The 18908-nt window shown below is 50.3% G+C and overlaps 3 protein-coding genes across 3 annotated transcripts; 1 reads left to right on the forward strand and 2 right to left on the reverse strand.

Moving 5' to 3' along the window:
* Nucleotides 1–168: 168 nt before the first annotated feature.
* BDV14DRAFT_182467 (exoribonuclease II) lies at nucleotides 169–3550 on the reverse strand. The gene is made up of 3 exons (XM_073770237.1): nucleotides 3335–3550; nucleotides 2920–3281; nucleotides 169–2873 (listed from the first exon to the last, which is right to left on the reverse strand). The coding sequence occupies exons 1-3, from the start codon at nucleotides 3497–3499 to the stop codon at nucleotides 278–280; spliced, it is 3123 nt and encodes a 1040-aa protein (XP_073623501.1). The 5' UTR covers nucleotides 3500–3550; the 3' UTR covers nucleotides 169–277.
* A 1381-nt stretch (nucleotides 3551–4931) lies between these two features.
* BDV14DRAFT_204635 (uncharacterized protein) lies at nucleotides 4932–6734 on the forward strand (the record flags this gene model as incomplete). Its single annotated transcript, XM_073774562.1, has 7 exons — nucleotides 4932–5427; nucleotides 5483–5596; nucleotides 5650–5676; nucleotides 5782–6032; nucleotides 6089–6121; nucleotides 6193–6339; nucleotides 6411–6734. 7 exons carry the CDS (start codon nucleotides 4932–4934, stop codon nucleotides 6732–6734), a joined length of 1392 nt encoding a protein of 463 aa, XP_073623502.1.
* Nucleotides 6735–9734: 3000 nt separating this feature from the next.
* BDV14DRAFT_211604 (transcription factor domain-containing protein) lies at nucleotides 9735–15584 on the reverse strand (the record flags this gene model as incomplete). Its single annotated transcript, XM_073776125.1, has 8 exons — nucleotides 15190–15584; nucleotides 14514–15101; nucleotides 14325–14464; nucleotides 14100–14276; nucleotides 13103–14053; nucleotides 12000–12660; nucleotides 11211–11911; nucleotides 9735–11154 (listed from the first exon to the last, which is right to left on the reverse strand). The coding sequence occupies exons 1-8, from the start codon at nucleotides 15307–15309 to the stop codon at nucleotides 9735–9737; spliced, it is 4758 nt and encodes a 1585-aa protein (XP_073623503.1). The 5' UTR covers nucleotides 15310–15584.
* Between the last annotated feature and the right edge of the window lie 3324 nt (nucleotides 15585–18908).

Here is an 18908-nt window from a genome sequence, read left to right on the forward strand (position 1 = left end):
GGAGGAGGAACTAGAAAGGCCGCCGGATGATCCCGAGATCCCGACTCGGCGAGATTCAAGCCGGTGGGGGAACTTTACGTCCGAGTACCTTACTCCAACTTCAACTCCAAAAGATGGAGCATGCTGAAAATGGTAGCTTATTAACATTGACAATGTTGAGTCGCTTTGTGCTTGTTCAAGTATTGTACATTCGTCTATTCAGTGAGTAGTTATAGTTCTAATATACATAGATCAGAGACCTCATCATAAAATACATCCATCTAGTCTCCATTAAGACTTAAGCACTGCCCTCCTTCCGCCGAAACCTCTCGACGACCCGCGTCGCCTCCATAAAAACAAGCGTCCGGCCAAGGTCAACGCCCGTAATCTTCGCCTCAACAATATCAAAAATATCCACGTCCGTAATCTCCGTTGGGAGAGCAACAGAGCACCGCACGCCCAGCGAGTTAATCACGCCCATGTACCCATCACTAAACGCTGCTCCAGCCAATACAGTCTGGCTATACGATTTGTGCAGCAGACACTCGAATGTCTCGGGTAATGGACACTCGGCGAAGTAGAACGCGCGGAAGAGGAGCATGCATGCCCAGAATTGTTTTGAGTTGCGGTCGATGTTTTGAAGGCGCGTACGTTTCCAGCGCGAGCGGGAGATGTATTCTTCCACGGACTCGTGGGAGAATGGGAGGACTGAGGCGTCGGAGTCGTTGGATGCGTCGATGCGGCGGCTGTTTTCGTGCTCAAAGCGGAGGGCTGCTTCGATCTGGTAGTGTGCTATGAGATCGGTGTATCGGCGCAATGGACTAGTTGATTTGACGTATGCGTCTAGTCCGAGAGGGACGTGTGGAATGGGGTGAGAAGTTGAAACACCCTTCGGTGGTCCGATGGAAAGGAACCCGTCGCCGCCATACTCGGAGATATTCTCGTTTGTGAGTTTCGGGTATTCGGGGTGGTAGTATGTGCCGTCAAACACAGCCGGGATGTTGCGCTCTGCGCACCACTTGGCCGAGACCCAGCAGGCCAAGTTCATGAGTAGAGAGACAAGGTCGTTTTTAGAGATATCTAGAACCTCGTGCGGATCGAAATGGTGTTGGTGTAGTTTAATCACTGGGTCGCCTTTGATGTGGCGGCCGGTTATGGAAGTAATGTCGGACGGCTCTGAAGGGATGTCGCCAAAGTTGACGGACACGCCAACGTTCTTGCCATGGGCCCATTCGATTGCGCCGTTTTTAAGACGTTGATCACGGAACCCAAGCATCAGCTTGCGTAGAGTGTGAAATGTATCCTCCTCTTCAGATGTCAAATCGTTGCGCATGCCCCCGCGAGAGGGTCCTTTCGCCTTGCCACCAACAACCAGCGGCTTCATATCTGTCGACTCAACACCAAAAACACTGCGCAGCTTGTCATGTGTGATGTAGACGACATTCTGAACAGTGCCATTGCATACGTCCGTTTCGAGGACTTCGCCTTGAAGGTTCAGCTTGGCACTAAACGTCAGAGACGGCCGACCAGGGCCGAGACTGAAATGTTCTTGGGTTAGAGTCTTCGGTAGCATGGGATACGTCCGCTCCGGGACGTAAAGGGTCTGTAACCGAGACGCTGCGTACTCCATGGCGGTGTGTTTCGAGTCCATGAAAGCAGAAGGGTTGGCAATGTGAACGCGGATCCAGAAGGTGTCGTCTGATCCGGGGATACGCTCGAGGGAAACACCGTCATCAATCTCTTGCGCATCAACAGCGTCAATGCAGTACACAGGCAAATCTCCCCAGTCTCTTCGTAATGTCTGCATTTTATCCACGAGTTTTGTGGTGACCAGTTCGTTGCACGCCTCCAGAACCTCGTTCCATTTCTCATCGCCCCCAAGACCATGCCCAGGCAGAGCCATATCGTGGTCCAATATACGTACATTTTCCCAGGGTGTAAACACTCCAAGCTCCTGCAAGAATATGGAAACCGCCCGTGAGTTCAACTCTATTCCGGCATACATTCTCGTTGCACGCAGAATATGTGATCCAGCCGACTGCAGCACATCCGACGTCATTCTAAACGGCGGAGTGCACCAAAGCTGGAGGAATCTAATAATAGTCTTATCATTCTCGTCGAAATCCGCGCTTGGCGTCTTCTGGTAGGTCTGAGCCTGGCCGGAGGAATGTGGTGAAGACGGGCCCACGTTTCCCATAACGGTAGGCGATCGGATCCGTCGACTTTGTCGAATGATTTGCTGCGCTTTGGCAATGAACTTTTGCAACGGATGAATCGTAATTTCCTGAAGGTCCTTTCGGCTAGCCGCACGGACGAGAAAGTGGGAGTGCTCGCGATACCAGATCGTGACTCTGTTTACTATTGTGGCAATAGACCAAGGGTATACGACGTAATGGTCGGTGAACGGTGAGCTCCGGTCACTGTCCATCAGGAAAGGGAATCGGCGAACCGCCTGGTGCACTGCGAAGCGAATCACATCGTTGACCTGGTCTGGCTCTATTTCTAGAGCCTTGCAGGCCAACTCTTCAATGGTCAGGTGTAAAAGTTCGTGGTCGTCAGCGACAATATCGTATATATGATCGAAACGAGTGTTGTTGACCCGATACAGTTCGTGAGCTTGCGAACCAAACTCATTCATCAACCGGATAAGGTCCGCGCCCACTTCACGCGGAATACCTCCTTCAATGGTCGATTGCATGTCGGACTGCAGTTGAGCCAAGGCATCCGGGAAATACGGTATAAGCGGAGCCACCGCTTCTGGCGGCACGAATCCCTTGACCACAAAGTCGACATCTAAAGGATGACTAATTCGCCAAAGTCCACCCCGGGTATAGAACTGCTGTTGCCTTTTGATAGACTGTACGTATATCGCGAGTCTGATTGTTCCATCGGTACTATTGCTTGTTAGCAAGATTCAATGTTAAAAGGTAGGGTTCTTACTTCTTAAAGGCTACCAAATCACCCGGCTCGAGGTAATTCTTCACTGCTTCTCCCTCCGTAGCAAAATCGGCAAACTCGGACACGCTATCGTCTGCCCGGCGCAGAAACAAGTCTCTCGCCTGTTCTCCGTCCTTGAGGTTGATCATGTTTCCTGTCCACGTGAAGTCTTCGGATGTATTTACAGAGTTTGAGTCGCGGACGGGGTCCAGAATGTTTGGTTTCACCTCCTGCCATTTTCGTAGATAACGTCTGATATTGCGGTGTTCTTCGAATTCCTTTTGGAGGAGAATATCTTCGACCGCCTGCGGTGTCGACAGCCACTCGCTGCCGGCCGGGGTGGTCGTGGGGGGCGTCGGAGTTTCCTATCATAATCAGTCAATAAACACTTTCTCGTCTAAGCGCGAAGGAGTCGTACGTGAGCTTCATTGTTAAAGTACCGCCGAGCAACCACCGACCCGGGCGCCCTGTTCCAGGCTGGACGCGATCTCGCGACTGTGCCGATCGGCCGGTTAAGTTGTCCCACGGGGCCCAAAACCGGGGCCCGACCGGCCACCTTGGCTCTGGACAGAATCAGCGGCATGATTCAATGTCCATCACTCGCCTTCGAACCGTAGGAAATAGCAATGCGACTAGGGAGGCAAAGTCGCGATTTCATGCAAGGCAAAAAATGGCCAATGTCCGGCAGTAATTTCCACCGCCACGGCGGTCAACAGAACCTTGACGTCACGTGTCTGATAAGCATCGGCCACTGATAGAGCGCCGTTATTGTTGTCTGCGTAAACAACCAGGAGACTCATCGATCAATCCTCAATCTATGAGATTCATTATCCGCTACAATCCTATGCTCATGACCACGAGAGCATTACCCTCCCCTGACTTTCTTTTCGACAAGCTTGCTTTTCATATACCGAGGATGAAGCAGCTCAAGCCGTCACCCATCAATCCAAAATATCTATCCAGACGCCGGGCAGTTTCCGATCTACGTCTTCAGTGATCTGTCAAGTTCATGAAACTTCCGTACCACATGCTCGACAGCCTCGGGCCTGCGTCTTCGACGTGCGTACTGTCAACCCACTGGCACGTGACAGACTCCGCATTGCAGGGGCCGCGGATACAGTTCTCCCTGATTGACACCTGCCAAATATGCATACAGTCCTACCATACAGAACGCGAGTAGCGGTCCCTGGTCCTTTCTTCACCCTTTCATTAAGGCTTATACATACTCCCTGTCGAGTCACTCTCTGAGGCGACTACAAGATACTTAGCCTGTCTGCTTCTCTAAGATATATATATCTAGATCAGCTACTCTAGGCCCATACTATCACCACCAAACCTCGGAACTTCCGTCGTCTAAACCCACCCACTACTCTCGACGTTCGTGTCAATCACCTCGCCTCTTAGGTGCCTGGCCTGCAGCCTTTGCACAGGCCGCTCGCTTTGTTCCCCAGACTCTAGACGGACGACCTTGGTTTCAGCTACATGGGTATCCGAGTCTCCGAGTCCTCAGATAGCAATGCCCTGAAGACGTGCCCTTTTTCAGAACTCCAGGATCTAGCAGTCGCTTCATTACTATTGTCCTGGTCACGACAGCCTGTTCCAACTCCGGGCTGTCACGGAAAGCCCCAGTGCTCCACTCCTATAGCCGAGCGTCGATCAGCAGTCCATGACTCGCCTTATCGAGTCGAAGGCCTCGCGTAGAGACAAAGACCAAAACTCAACGCCAATCTTTGAGTTTCCAGCCAATAGCCATGCCGGCTAAAAAATGCGAAAACATGTGGTTCCTCTTCTGTCCGAGTCGAGCCGCTCGAGCGCGGAGCTGAGCGCTGAGATCGACTGTGCCCACTATCTACCCTAGTTTCTGGCCTTGGTTCCTGGTTCCTGGTTAGTGCTCCCCACAATGGAGTCATTAGGGGTCATCTATATATGAAACAGGATGTCCGCGATCTCGATGTGTATTTTGGCAGTTGTCCTTGTCCTTCGTGGTATCTTTCTTGGTTCTGACTGAAGCTACCATGACCCGTCTGGACTGGCGCGCTGTGACAGCTGCAGCTTTAGCATTTGCTCCGCTAGCCGCGGCAGACATCTGCTCAACATTGGAAGCGGCAGGGATCGAGATTGAGAAACAGTTATCCCTCCAGTATGCCGCTGAGCGAAACAACTACTGGTCTACCGCATGCGGCGACCTCAAGCCAACATGCATTGCCTTCCCATCAAGCAGTCTCGAAATGTCAGCCATCATAAAAGAGCTGCACAATACGGACGACCTCTTCGCCGTAAAATCCGGTGGTCACATGCCCAACAATGGATTCGCGAGTATCCAGGACGGACTTTTAATCTCGACCAAGAGGCTCAACCAGGTTATTTACGATGCTGATAGTGAAATTGCGGATGTTGGACCTGGTTTGGACTGGGAAGATGCTCAGAAGGCGCTGGATGATCAAGGTACTGGACATGCGGTAGTCGGTGGTCGATTTGGTGGTGTTGGTGTTGGCGGTTATATGCTCGGAGGTATGTATCAAGTATTTTGCTCGTCTGCATAACAAAGTCCAACGGGTGTGACTAGGCGGATTGAGCTTCTTGAGTTCTCAGTATGGATGGGCGGCTAGCAATGTCGTGGAGTTCGAGGTTGTCCTTGCGAACGGAACCGTCGTGCAGGCTAATGAAGAAGAGCAATCTGGTATGCAATATTTTCCACCCCATTCTGTATATACAATGCTAATGTCAAATCAGACCTCTTCCTCTCTCTCAAAGGAGGCGGTAACAATCTCGGCATCGTAACCTCCTATAAGCTCAAAACGCACCCAATCTCAAAAGTGCTTTCCCTCTCCTCGCTTGTCCACACTCAATAACTAACAGTCTCAGGTCTGGGGCGAAACTACATCATCGACGCCTCGAAAACCCCCGAAGTGCTACAGGCCGTCCGCGACTTCACAGAGTACTACCCCGACGACAAAGCGGCCATAATCATGACAACGAACCGTGCCCTTGTAGTCAACACGTGGATCATGTTCTTGTTCTATGATGGACCCGAGCCGCCAGCTAATGTCTTTGAGAACTTTACCGCGTTGAATCCGATTGATACGACGAAGACTTGGGATAGCTATTACGATTTGGTGGGTCACGCATTCAGAAGGCTGACTGGGAAAGGATCGTGCTGATAATTGAATAGCTCAAAAACAACGACGCCTACATCCTCCAGTACGTACCCCCTACGTACCCAAAATCCAATCTCTAACAGTTTATGCAGGGGCCAACGCTACGCAATAGCAACAGAGACAACCCCCCTCCCACCATCCGACGCACCCCAAGCCCTCCAAACATACTACAAACGAGATCCTTGACGTCCTCGGCGTAATCGGCTCCCTAGCACTCCAACCGATGCCGAGAACGATAACGAGTAAAGCGAAGGCTTTGGGCGGGGTACGTTTTTCTCCCTCCGCACCCTCCGCACTCTCCTTCTATTAGAGTTAAGTTGCTAACTGTAGACCTAGGACCTCCTCGACTTCCCCACAGATCAGGACTACATAATCCTCGAACTAGACTACTCCTGGTCCGTTAGTGCAAGCGACAATAAAGTCGACGCGCAAATGAGGAATCTGTACCGGGGGATGGATAATCATATTTCGGGATTTGTAGAACAGGGTGTGCTGCCTGATGCTTACAGGCCACTGTTTATGAATGATGCGTATCATTCGCAGGATTATTGGGGAAGGATTTTGGCTGGGTCTAGGGAGAAGGCGAGGAGGGCGAGGGAGGTATATGATCCAGATATGTGGTTGCAGGAAAGGAGCAGTGGAGGGTTTAGACTTGGATAGGTAAATTAGTTTTTTGAGACTTAGGGTAGTTGGTACAGGTTCTCGGTTAAGATCTATCGATGTTGGGTGGATGGTATAGTATTTGTATAGAATCATAATCTTGGGCTCTATGCCGCTCAATCTCGGAAAGACGCATCACTCATCCCCATCTCCTCCAGCTCACTCTCTACTCTTCTTCAATAGACTGTGTCCTTACGTTTAAAGCACTTCGAATATCATGCGGAACTATATCCCAGGCGGCAAAATCAATACACGGAGACTCCGTCCGTGCTTATGCTTATTCTGACGTATAGCTCTTAACTCGTCAACGTCAAACAAACCTCCTGGTGTACATATCAGCTTCTGCAAATGAGTATATATCTACTTTGTTCCGCCAAAGCTCATATATTCTTACCTGTCTAGTGATAACTCTAGCCAACGTTAGTCTGACCAGTTATACCTCATATCTAGAGCGTTACCCTATCCCCAGACCTAGTTGCGGTCATGGTGGCGCATTATGAGGAGTCCTAGTGGGTACCAGGTAACCCTGCCTGCTCGGGGCCACAGTTATTTCAGATGGCAAAAGGAGTCAGGATTTCCCGGAATGTGTCTGGCGGATACTTTTGACGAGTTTTTGGTCCTAGATGTTGCAGTGCCGTCTGAACCTTGACGCCAGCCAAGGGCTTTTCTGCATGGGAGCCTTTGAGATGTCTAGGGTAGATAGTTCCGTGCTTTTTTATACGACAAGGATAGAGGTGCTTTGAGTTCAGGCAGTCATGCAATTGCTATAGTTACGTCGATTGCACTGGCTAGGAGAAACCCATCAACTACAAGAGCTTTTCAGCTCTCAAGCGTAAGGCACGGCCCGAACATAGGACCGCCGAGCACGCGGAGCCCAGTGTTCCGCACGAGAACTGAAAATGAGTCCAATTGTTGATGCCAGAAAAGCCAGTCTGTGCCCATTGGTACTGCAGCCCATTCTTTGGGCTAGGAATCGAACTCATGGATATCGGACGGCCTCCGGTCTTTATCTCCAGGAGAACGGGTATAGATACAGAACGCGTCAGCTCTTTAGAAAGTGGATGCTAGAGTTGTATCCTGCAAGTAGGTTCAGGCAGTTCACACTCATCTGCAACCCCATTGATAGACATCGGTGGTCTTGTATGACGATTTTGCGCACGAAAGTCCCGGGGTTATACAGCTCGTCCTGTAGAGGTTGATCCATCTTGAAACAATTTGGAAGACACGTGCCAAAGTAGAGGTAGCCTGGTTTGTTTGCAAGTTGTCCTCTGGCCCGTCTCCATGGCATAAGCCTCGAGGGCCAAGCCTGGCTCCATAACATACTCCTGTTCATATGAAGTAAGCCGTCAATTTCTGACTTGATTTCAGCTGGGAAGAACCTCGGCGGTCAGAAAAAGCCCCCTGTACCAGTCTTTCCCAAATACTCTAAGATCCTTCAACCAAGGCTTTTTACCTGAAAGATTTTCGTCGAAGCGTCATCTCAGTCACGCAACCAGATCCAGGATGTTCGGAAACAAGTAGCTTTTGCAAGCCTTTGCAGCCCTGCCGTTTTACCCCGCTTCCCCGAGCATCGAATGTTCGAGGAACTTTCGGTTATGAAGCAATCCGATTGGAAATTTGAGCTGCTTGGTCTGGATTGGTTGTGAGCACTTTCCTGGTTTTCACTAGGTAGAACTCACAAGCTTAGGCCAGCTGCAAATTGGTCTGGATGAACATAGCGCTGCAATGGAGGGTAGAACTCTATCAATATGTACTGACGCCAGAGCTCCTATAGTTTGGCATTCTGGCTGGATCCTAGAAGAGCTTGACTGGTATCGGTCCTCGGACTCTTTGTTAGTCGAAGCTTGGTGCCTAAGGGCGCTGGGGGGCTTTCATGTCTATATCCGAGCTCCACGGCAGAGAGATCAAGTGTGAAGCGTAACCAAGTAGCGGTGGACTTCGACGAAGAAGAAGCAAGGAGAATATGCAGGGCCTTTAGTCTTAGTCGAAAGAACACCAGGAGAACTAGCAGTCTCTTTGCACAGTCGCACCTTCCATCCCTAGATAGTTACCATACAGGGATACGCAAAACAAAGGAAGAAAGCACGGCACCATATATTCCACCATCTAAGTTACTCTATTATTTCAATGCTAGGTATAGAGGACGATCTACTAATATCTATCCGCAGTTTCAATCCTCCCGCTTCTCAATCCTCTCCTCAACCCTCAACACACATTCCACCAAGTAACAAGTAAACACATTACCAACATTGAAGCTCGAGGTTTATACCACGCTCCGCGTTCCTTCCCTAGGGTGAGAGCCATGGATATTCCTATAAATCTAGCTACTTAGTGAAAAAACGTACCATATTACCATCAAATGCAATGGGCGTCTTGAGGTTATTATTCGGGTCTTAAGTGGTATATAAATCTACCTACCAATCTACTGGAGGGGCCTTCGGCATCTAGGGCCGACGGGACGTGTATACCACGTTTGCCCACCTGTCTCAGCTTGCTGGTTGACGAAGAGGAATGGGTTGGTCAAGGTATGTCGCTTGTTCTCGTAGATTATTTGTCGCTGTTAAATCCGTGTTATACACCTCGTTGTCCCTAATTAAATACCAGGACTTCCTCCATTACTCTGATTTCAGACTCAGCGAAACTCATTCTTGTTTGTCTAGATACCGTATTATGGTGTCTGACCAATTCACATTCATGTAGACAAATACGTATGTGTATGTCTAGTCTATACCCGAGATATACCTAATATATCATAAAATAACCCACTCAACCAAACCAATTTATCATACAAAAAAGTGACAAGAAGAGGATTTTATAGAAAGAAAAGCAAAGCAAAGCAAAGCTAAGTCAGCCAGGCTAGCCAAAACCAAGAGAGGTAGGTAGGTTTTCCAGATAGCCTCCCGCATAACCACCCACCGCCGATCCCAACACCATCATACCTTCCCAGTCAATCCAATATCCGGGCGGAGGCATAAGTAAGCAAAGTAGAGCCGTCAATCATCAATCATCAACCATTGCAAGTCCATCCTCCATATGACTTCCCTCCCCAGCACCCAAATCCATACTCGCGATGCCGGCGCCTGCTCCTGTCCCCGTGCCAGAGCCAGAGCCGCTCCCCTCTGCACTTCCAGAGCCAGATCCAGACCCTGATCCCATACCTGTCATATCGACCTCCTCGCCCAACGGCGGGAATCCATCGGATGAAGGTAACTTCTCAACATCTAGCCCGAGACTCGGTCCCATTCTTCTCAGGAATCGCTCGCAGAGGATAAACGCGCGGCGGGCAGCGCGGGATGAATGGGCAAGGTGGTGAAGCCATTTCAGGGCCTTGGTAGTCTGGTGAATCATGCTTGCTCTATCAAGATGCGGGGTTGGTTTCTGGTCCCGTTGAGCGGAAACTGTCCTTGATGAGGACGAGGTGGCGTTTGTATTTGTTGTTGATGCGGGATTCTCTGGTTTAGTAGGGCTGTCCTCGGCTTCTCCTTCGCCGTCACCGTCCTGTGGGCCTGGTGATGTTTCGACGTCTTTTGGTTCTCTTGTTGAAAGCCCAATCAGCAGCGCTGTTGTGGCTTGCATTATGTGGTGAAGGATGGCCCACCAGGGTGTCATGGTAGTTAACCATGTTGTATCTGGTTGTTCTGGTAAAATGGACAGCATTATCGTAGCAGCACGAAGACAAGTAAGCGTCATTAGAGCGCGATAGCTGGCTTTTGATTTCCAATCGCCAGATTGTTTGAGAGAGGTCGGGGTATGCGAGAGGCAAGGGCGGCAGAGTGTTATCCGGGCGGAGTAGTAATGAATCGCTAACGAGATGCGTTCGCGGGCGTATTCGTCGTTTGTAGAACTCAGATCAAGGGAGTCGTCCTCGGGTGAGACAAAGAAGCGGTATGGTAGCGGGACTTTCTTCAGCCAAATATCCACGTTGCGCGAGTGTTTTTGTAGTCGTTGCTCCAGTCGTCCTGACGTTTCCCTCAATCCCTGAATACTGTAAACACTGTTTATGACCGTCTGCGCAATGATTGTGAGATCAACAATACAGTGGAACACTAGCGTCGGCGAAGGGGCGCACTTGATAATCCAAGCAGCAGCGGAGTCAGCTTGCTCCGCATCTTGGAATAGCGTCAGTTGCAGACAATTTGCCTGTAGTTCGGGGTTGCGGAATATGTCCCCGAGTCCCGGGTTCCAGTTATCCGCGCCCTCTTCTTCAAAAGGGACGGGGAGGTAGGCTGCACTAAGGCTTTCGCCGCAGCCAGAGATGCGGCCTGTTATAGATGTTATCAAGTGTTCGAGGGAGAAGATGGACCACCATAGGCGGGTTCGGGCTTCTTTCGATGCGTAGGGTGTTTTGTCGTCTTTGAAGCGGAGGTTGATTCCGAGTGAGATCGCCGAGTGTAACGCCATGCTGGAGAACTTCGATGCACTACATTTATCAGTAATCGACCCTTCAGTCTGGGGTATGCGGTTGGGCTAACGCACCCATTCACCTGCCCCAGCGCAACAAGGTAAACCGCCACAAGCAGCATAACCTGAATCTGCTGCAGGTCATCATGCTCAAACAGAACATTCCCACTGAGACACAGTTGCCTTGCACGATTCAAAAATTCTGTATCGTCGGTATCCCTCAATCCCGGCGAAAATTTGCCAGTCAACTTGCAGAACCGACACCCCAACGCAAAAATCATGTTCAGCACAGCCAGCCACTTCCGCGGCGCGCCAAACGCGCTCTCCCTGTAGAATGACTCATACTGCGAGGTGAAAGTGTTCTTCCTGACCACCGTAAAATTCGAGTGAACAGAGTCCATATACGCATTGAAGTAGAGATCCGCGAGTTCCTTACTCGGCACCGCAAACGGGTCAGTCGAGTTCGAGAACGGGATCGACAGGTCGTCCAGATGGTAGCTCATCGACATAATAGGTATATGCTGGCTCGCTTTCAAACTCGTGGGCTGTTCACTGTCGCTGCTATCCTGTGCCCGTTTCGCGGACTCATCCTCCAGTTTCTGCATCCAAGCAACTTCCGAGTTCTTGCCAAAGAAGCCGACGGCCACTGTCTTGTCACTCCGGTTCAAATCCTCCTTCACCAAATCAATATCCTCTAATGACCCGTGTGTCGTCGCTGAATCAGCATCGCTATCATCCGCTTCGTCCCCATCATCTGTCTGGGTCTGTTCAAAGACCTAGTCCGTTAGTCCATTCATTACTCATAACCTCATCACTCAATCACACACAGCGAACATGGACGAGGGAAGTAGGGAAACCACGCACGGCTAATGCCCGTCTAATCTTCCTTCCCAAGCCCGTCTCAGCCTCCTCCTCAATTTCTCTGAGTAATTTCTCGTATTTCTCAACCTTCTCTCCCAGCACGCCCAGTTGCTTCTGGTCCCGAATCCGCTTAATATCGATGTATGAACAGGTCAGCCCATGCTCGCGACATTTCCGACACTCCGGCCTCCCCGCATCACATTTCACTTTCCGCTGTCGGCACGGTTCGCAGGCGCGTGCGGATCTGCGCCGCTGCGAAGCAGCCTTTACAGCCGTCGCGCGCGGGATAGCGATTTTAGGCGCAGGGATGCCGTCTTGCACCGGCGTAAGAAGAGGCGCAGTCCCAGTCAGGTCGTGGTAGATTCCAGGTCCGAAAGAGTAAGGCGTGGGGTATGTCACCGCGGGGCCCGTAACACCCGGCGCATTCACAGCCGCACGACCATGCTCAGGTCCAGGTCCATGTCCAGGTCTCCATAGCCATTCTGGCGGCGCGAGGCCCTGTACGTTCGGATTCGGATTCGGATTCGGGTTGGGGTTGGGACTCAAGCTACTGGCGTTCGGGTTGTTGACGGCGGAACTGAAGGAGGAGCGGTCGGAGCGGTTGGGATCGTCCATTACTTTCATCCATGGGGGGTTGGATGGAAGTAGTTGCAAAACAGGATTCCTGCAATAAGTAGTAGTTGGGTGATTGATTGTCGTACGGATGACAAGCCGGTGAGATCAAACTCGAGAGGGACGAGAGGGACAGGGATGGGAGCTTCCACTTGGTTGGTTTGCCTGCAAAAGCTTCCATTGGGTAAATGATGTCATTGATCGCGCATAGAAGTGGACGGTCACCTGATAAGCCTCAACTTGGCGTGTGTGATGGGGAATTGTCATTTGTTGGTCTAAAATAACCGTAAACATTGCTTGTCGAATCAGAATCTTGCTTTGCGGTTTAAAGGTCCGCGCAGTTTTATTGGCTGATTGTCCTGTTCTTTTCAGATGCTTGCAATGGGCTGTACTGGTCTATATTCTATGTATCGTGAAATCATGAGATAATCGACTTTTCATGCTTTATGTCCGCTGTCGGGTCAGTCTGCTCAAGATATCTCCCTGGTGCATACTGGTCCTTGCCTAGACTCAGCGTTTCATACCTATCCAACATATCTGATAGGCGATATTGTCCGCGAACGCGATATCGCTCATCGCCATCCAACTTCTCCAGTCCAATGGCAAACGCATCGAACTCGGACGGCGCAGTGCACTCTTCATCGAAGAGGATTTTGATACCGTCGTCCACGGTGGTAGACTCACGTAGCCTTTTGCCCTGGCACTTGGCTCTCACATTCTGCCGGAACATGTGAAACACATTCCTGCCGAGTTGGCAATGATTGGCTATGCTCGCAAAGGCACTGGCAAGGGAGAGAAAATCGCTGTCCAGAACGTCAAACACGCCGCGCTGCTCTACCAATACAAAGAGGGCTAAGTTTATTGCATATATGGTGTGCTGATGGGTATGCCTCATACCGTACAATTGCTTGTACTTCCGTGCAAGTACAGCGATTGCCTTGGCCGCCGACTGGACAATATTTCGCTTGTTCAAGCCAAGGGCTCCACCGGGGGTTGTTGGACTTTCCGGCGTTTCTATGCCCTCTGGGATGGTTCCTCCCAGAATCTCGTCTTCGGCGTGGTACAGGAAAATGATGATAACCATGGTGTAGTATCGCATCTTCATAGTGAGGATGTATGGCGGCGGGTCATTCTCGATCGTAAACGCAATCGGCAGATTGTCATTCCAGCAGCGCAAATTCTGAAATACCTTTTCTTTGATATTGCTCTGTTGATCGGCCGAGAGCTGACTTTTACCATCGGCAAACAGGTTCTCCGACATTTCCCGCGCGATAGTGCACAGCTTGCACGATTGGTCGAGGTATTCGCTAAGATACGATTCCTTCTCTCGGGAGTCTGGAGGCCTCGGATACGGAGTCCAGAAATTTTGCTGGTCGTGCCTGTCGCGTCGGTCGAGGTTGACAACGCCTATCAGACACGGCCGTAAGAAGTCTGTATGCGCAACTCTGGGAAGTCAGTCGCGGCCCAGATAAAAACAGATTGACGGCATACGTGTCAACGTAAAATAAACCCCATGCAGTGCGTCTAGAGGCCAAATCCATGTCCTTTGGAACTTGGTCTTCCTTGAAGTATGTGCGTTGTTTTCCGACCAGTCCCAGATGTTCCCCTACTCGGATGGCCAAATGCAGCATTTCATAGCCGAGATCCTTCCGACCAACAGCAGAGTGTCTTTGAAAGAGTCAGCACGACAGAACGATGTGGGTCAGAGGGGCATACCTCTCGTATAGCATGAGCACGCCCTGCAAATATGTCAACGTGTAAACACCGCTCTCCTCAACCCTCAACCGCTCAGTCTCAGCCTCAGCCAGGAATTCATCCCCATTCGCCTTGATCTTGTCTGTATCGTCCATGAATTGCTAAAGTCCTCATTAGTATGTTCTCAAAAGAGATAGGAAGCTGACTCACAGTTGCATTTGCGAGCAGTGCATTGACCAGGAAAGAGCTGCAGAACGGTGACCTCGGATCTTGTTGCTGCATGTGTTTGAGAAAGACATCCCGATCGAGGAAGGCATGAGTCGGATAGTCCCAAGTGAAGTAGAGGGACACGAGACGCGAAATCAAAATGGAGTCTGTCGTAACATTTGTCCACGGTTGGGCCGGAACTTTGTACGGAGGCTCTTCGCTGCACATATAATCTATGTCCATAATCGATGGGCGCGACGGCCGCTTGCTTCCCTGGCGGGTGCTGGGTTGTAACGCCTCGAGTTTGTGGATTGTCTTTGTACCGCCATGGACGATCTTCAGCATCTCGTCTATGTTAGAGCGCAGCTCTTCATAGGATGCCTCACGCCGGATGATCTCCAGGATCTTATTGGTATAGTCTTCCTTGGGTATGCGCAGGACTTTGAGAAGGTCTCCGAAAAGTTCGCGATGGTAATTGAGCTCGTTGGCTGTGCGTCTCGCAGCGACGCGACGCCGTTGGTCGAGCGTCTCATCGAAATAGCATTCTCGATTAAAAGCCATGCAGTTGTCGCATGGCCGTTCGCCGGAGCACTACCTTATATGAGCGGAGGTCAGTACAGCTTGGCAGGTTGCATACCTTGCGTTTCGACCTTTTGCAAGCCAAACATGCCATAGATACCCGCTTCTTGATATCCGCCGAGCTCCGGCGCTCCTCCGTTGGAGAATTACCTAAAGACCTGTCATCTTGTGGTGAAGGTCCAGGTACAAGCTGCCGGTGCTGCGTTGGAGATTCAGTCATGGCGAGTCAAGCAAAGCAAACATTATTCAGACAAAGGAAATTCGTGACGGGACATGGTACAGGGCTGGACAACGCAGAGGGAAAAAGATTCCTAAAGTCCATAGTCTACCTTCTGCTACCATTTGGATGTTTTTATACCTCCTCTTGATGATTAACAGCCCTTGGGGCCCAGGGTGGACATGGGACACCATCACTCATTAGTTGAAGCAAAATTCCAAAATGCGTTATCTGGTTGAGTGATCCAATGGCCCTTGGTTGTCATTTCCTGGTCTCTACCGTGGTCGAAGATGCCTCAGAGAAAGGATCACGCACCCGCTGTCGAGATCGGATCGAAACCCCGGTACCATCTCCGGTTTGCGACTACAGGCAATCATGGCGCTGGGGTGGCACCACAAGCTTCAAGTTTTGGACGGCAGGTCTAGACTCCATTCTTGTCGGGTAATCGAACGGTTTCCACATCTCAGTATCCCTGGGATGTGTATTGTGTCCTGGGACTGTGGGTTTACATGTGAACATGGCCCTTGATTCACATGATTTTGATATAACGAAGTGATTATGTCGTACAATCGGACTAAACATTGAAAGCAAGGCGGTTGACAGAATGGGCGAAGAAGGTTTGGTCAACACTATAGGTACATCGGTAGTAGGATCCTGCAGGGCAAGAGCTAAACAGAGAGTGGAAGCCTCAAGCCTTTGAATGGCCTCAACGAAGCTAGAGTGAGCCACACGTTACACTGCGGACAAGAAGACCGATCTAGTTAGATCAATTCCATATTTTATGACTCATTGCAGTTTTGGTGATGTTTGAATGCTCGTCAATTTGATCCATCTGATGGCTAGAGCTGAGTTTGAAGTCAAGGCTTGGACACATGTATATCGCTCTAGATGCATGAGACAGTCAGTATATAATACCCGCATCTATCTAGAGCTGACATATAGAATGAGATTCTGACTTACTGATTCTGCTATTAGACAATGTTCTTCATGAGAGAGATGAACCAAACATCTCCATGTTAGCCACAACAGATGCTTTACCATACTTGCGCCTCGGCCACTGTAACTGGACTGCAAAGATGACCGACAGGCTGGATACCGGTTCCGCGGCATTCCGGACCAGGCGTATTAGCAGAAATTCTTCATATCAACACTGATGTATAAAAGTGTAGTATAAAATCTCGGCTACCTCCGGCCCTGTCGGCAGGGAACACTTGACCGTACTCGGACATTAAACTAGGACTTGGAGACTTTGAGCTGGTAAAAACTCAGCGGTATGGCAATATTCCAGGTTTGTCGATTTCAAGCGAACTACCCAGCGTGGAGTGGTGAGGAAGAAGCGTTACTGTGGCTGAACAGACGGAGACATATATCGGGTGTCTGGTGCACCTATTGAGATTGCCCACCTTTTTGATCGACAGGGGAACGGGCGCGGCGGTCCAACGTTTATCTCGCAACTGCGGGGTGGTGACGCCCTTTACCCCGTACGGGAGGGGCTCAGATCAACTTCAAACGCAAGACGAAATGAATACTATTCTAGAAAGTAGGTACCTATTATGTTGCCAAGTGTGAGGACTGCTTGTCCGCGTACCGCAGCATCTTTTGGTAATGGAACGGGTATATCAGGAACCGGGAGGTAATGCCAGCGAAAGACAATATCATGATATTTCGGAAGCCCAGGCCGTAGAAGAAGTGGCCGCGGTATCCCCAGTTCATACAACGTGCTGTTTTCCGAGAGTTCCGTGACCCTCAATGATGCACGCGGCAATAGCAGGGCCTAGTACAGAGGGGAGAAAAGGATGTCCGCGAGTCCAGGAGTTATTGGGCAACTTGGAAGCATTGAAGGATGGCGCAGATGGGTATTCCGCTACATTGAGATTGAATGGCATTCAAATGCACCCGGACCGGACGCGATGACATGTTAGGCTCTTCAAGCTTACGGATCCTCGGCCAGGAATAGGAGCCGAAAGAGGAACAGAGCACCGAAGCAATGGACGAGCGCTCCAAGCATTATGAAGAACCGATCCAGCCAATTCGCACAAAGCTGATAAAATGACGGGGCTTGTCCAAATGCGAAGACACCGAGCCAATTCATCGCCCTGCATCTAGATGAAGATCTTTCATCGTGACGGTCTGACCGTAAATCTACTGCAGTGAGACGAGATCGTCCAATCTGTAGTTCGATTTGAAACTCCACTCAGAGGACCTCACTGTGCTCGAATGGCTGCACGGACTAACTCAATCTAGGATATGTGAAGAGAGATCGTGTGATTCGACGACATGGGGCCCAAAGTAGTTGACGAATATTGCAGTGTGCGACTGCAGTGTCGATGCGGAGCGAAGGATTGGGTGGTGGGACGCAGCGTCAAAGATCCCCGTCACAGGTCCCTGTTATGGCAGACGAAGAATTCAGGTCATTGGATAATGTTGGTTAGTGCTTGTCAGAGTAGCGATGAATGAGGGGCTGGGCCTTGTAAGAGTAAGATTGTTGGAGGCTGGTGAGAAAGGAGAAGGAAGAGGTCCGTGGTGTGGGTGAGGGGAGGTGTAGAGTCCGCAGTGGTGGAACTTCCTGTGACTTCACTTCTGCATGCCACGTGTTGGAAAGGCAGTCAACACTGAAAATGAGATAGCTAGGTTGGACCGAGACCAAGTTTCGAGTTGGACGCACGGATTGAGACTCGAATCGCTTGATTGAATGCGGTTGAACAATCTAATTGGAGAAATGCAATTGGTGCAGTACACTTGGAGAATCAAGCCACACCAGTTCGATAGCCCGATCCTGATCTCTGCCGGAACCAGCGCCAACCACTCTCTGGAACCCCCACACATTGTTGCCTGTCGCGCTCTTGGCAGGAGTTCTCCACTACTTGGAAATACAATGCTCTCGCTATACGAGACAGTCACAACTCACAAGTCATGAAGTTTATAATGTTTATCTAAGTATCTCCTTTCGTGGATCAGGCAATCTATGCTGTGGCGCACCTTCGTGGCGGTGCAGTCAATAGATCCGAGTCCGGCGTCCACTAATTCTGCCGATCCATCGGAGCTTCACCAAAGACGTAATCCCAGATCTGAGGGTCTGTATTATAGTCTTACACTCGAGGAACGAGAATTCTCATGAAAATGTTGCGGCGTTCACGTGAAATGGTCCATACAATTAGAAGAGTGTGTTTTACTTTGATATACTATAGTGGTGCTGGAATGGTATAGAGTACAGATAATCCTGCTCTGGAGACTGATCGGCGCTCCCTTCTGGAAGCGCTGGTGTATCGACGTCACGACCAGCTTGGCTGACAAGATTGAAGAAATAAGATTAATTCACCATTTATGAGCTTCAGCCCTCTGGGAGCCACATGCGTCGTCAGAGCGGCTCCTCTCTTCTCCCTCTCCTTCTCGGCTGCCCTGGATCTCCTCACCCTCTCCACTATCCTCTTTCCCTCCAACTCCCCTGGCCCTCTCTCCCTCTCCATCGCCGTCCATCCACCCGCCTATACACGTCAATCGCAAATTCCATTCTTCAGAAATCCCTCTGTATCTTGGACTCTTCCCATGTGAGTGATCTTTTGTTCTCCTCCCTCATTTCCCTTTGAAACCGCAACTGCGAG

This window comes from Aspergillus stella-maris (assembly GCF_047715825.1).
Source record: "Aspergillus stella-maris strain CBS 113639 unplaced genomic scaffold BDV14scaffold_78, whole genome shotgun sequence".
Lineage (NCBI taxonomy): Eukaryota > Fungi > Ascomycota > Eurotiomycetes > Eurotiales > Aspergillaceae > Aspergillus > Aspergillus stella-maris.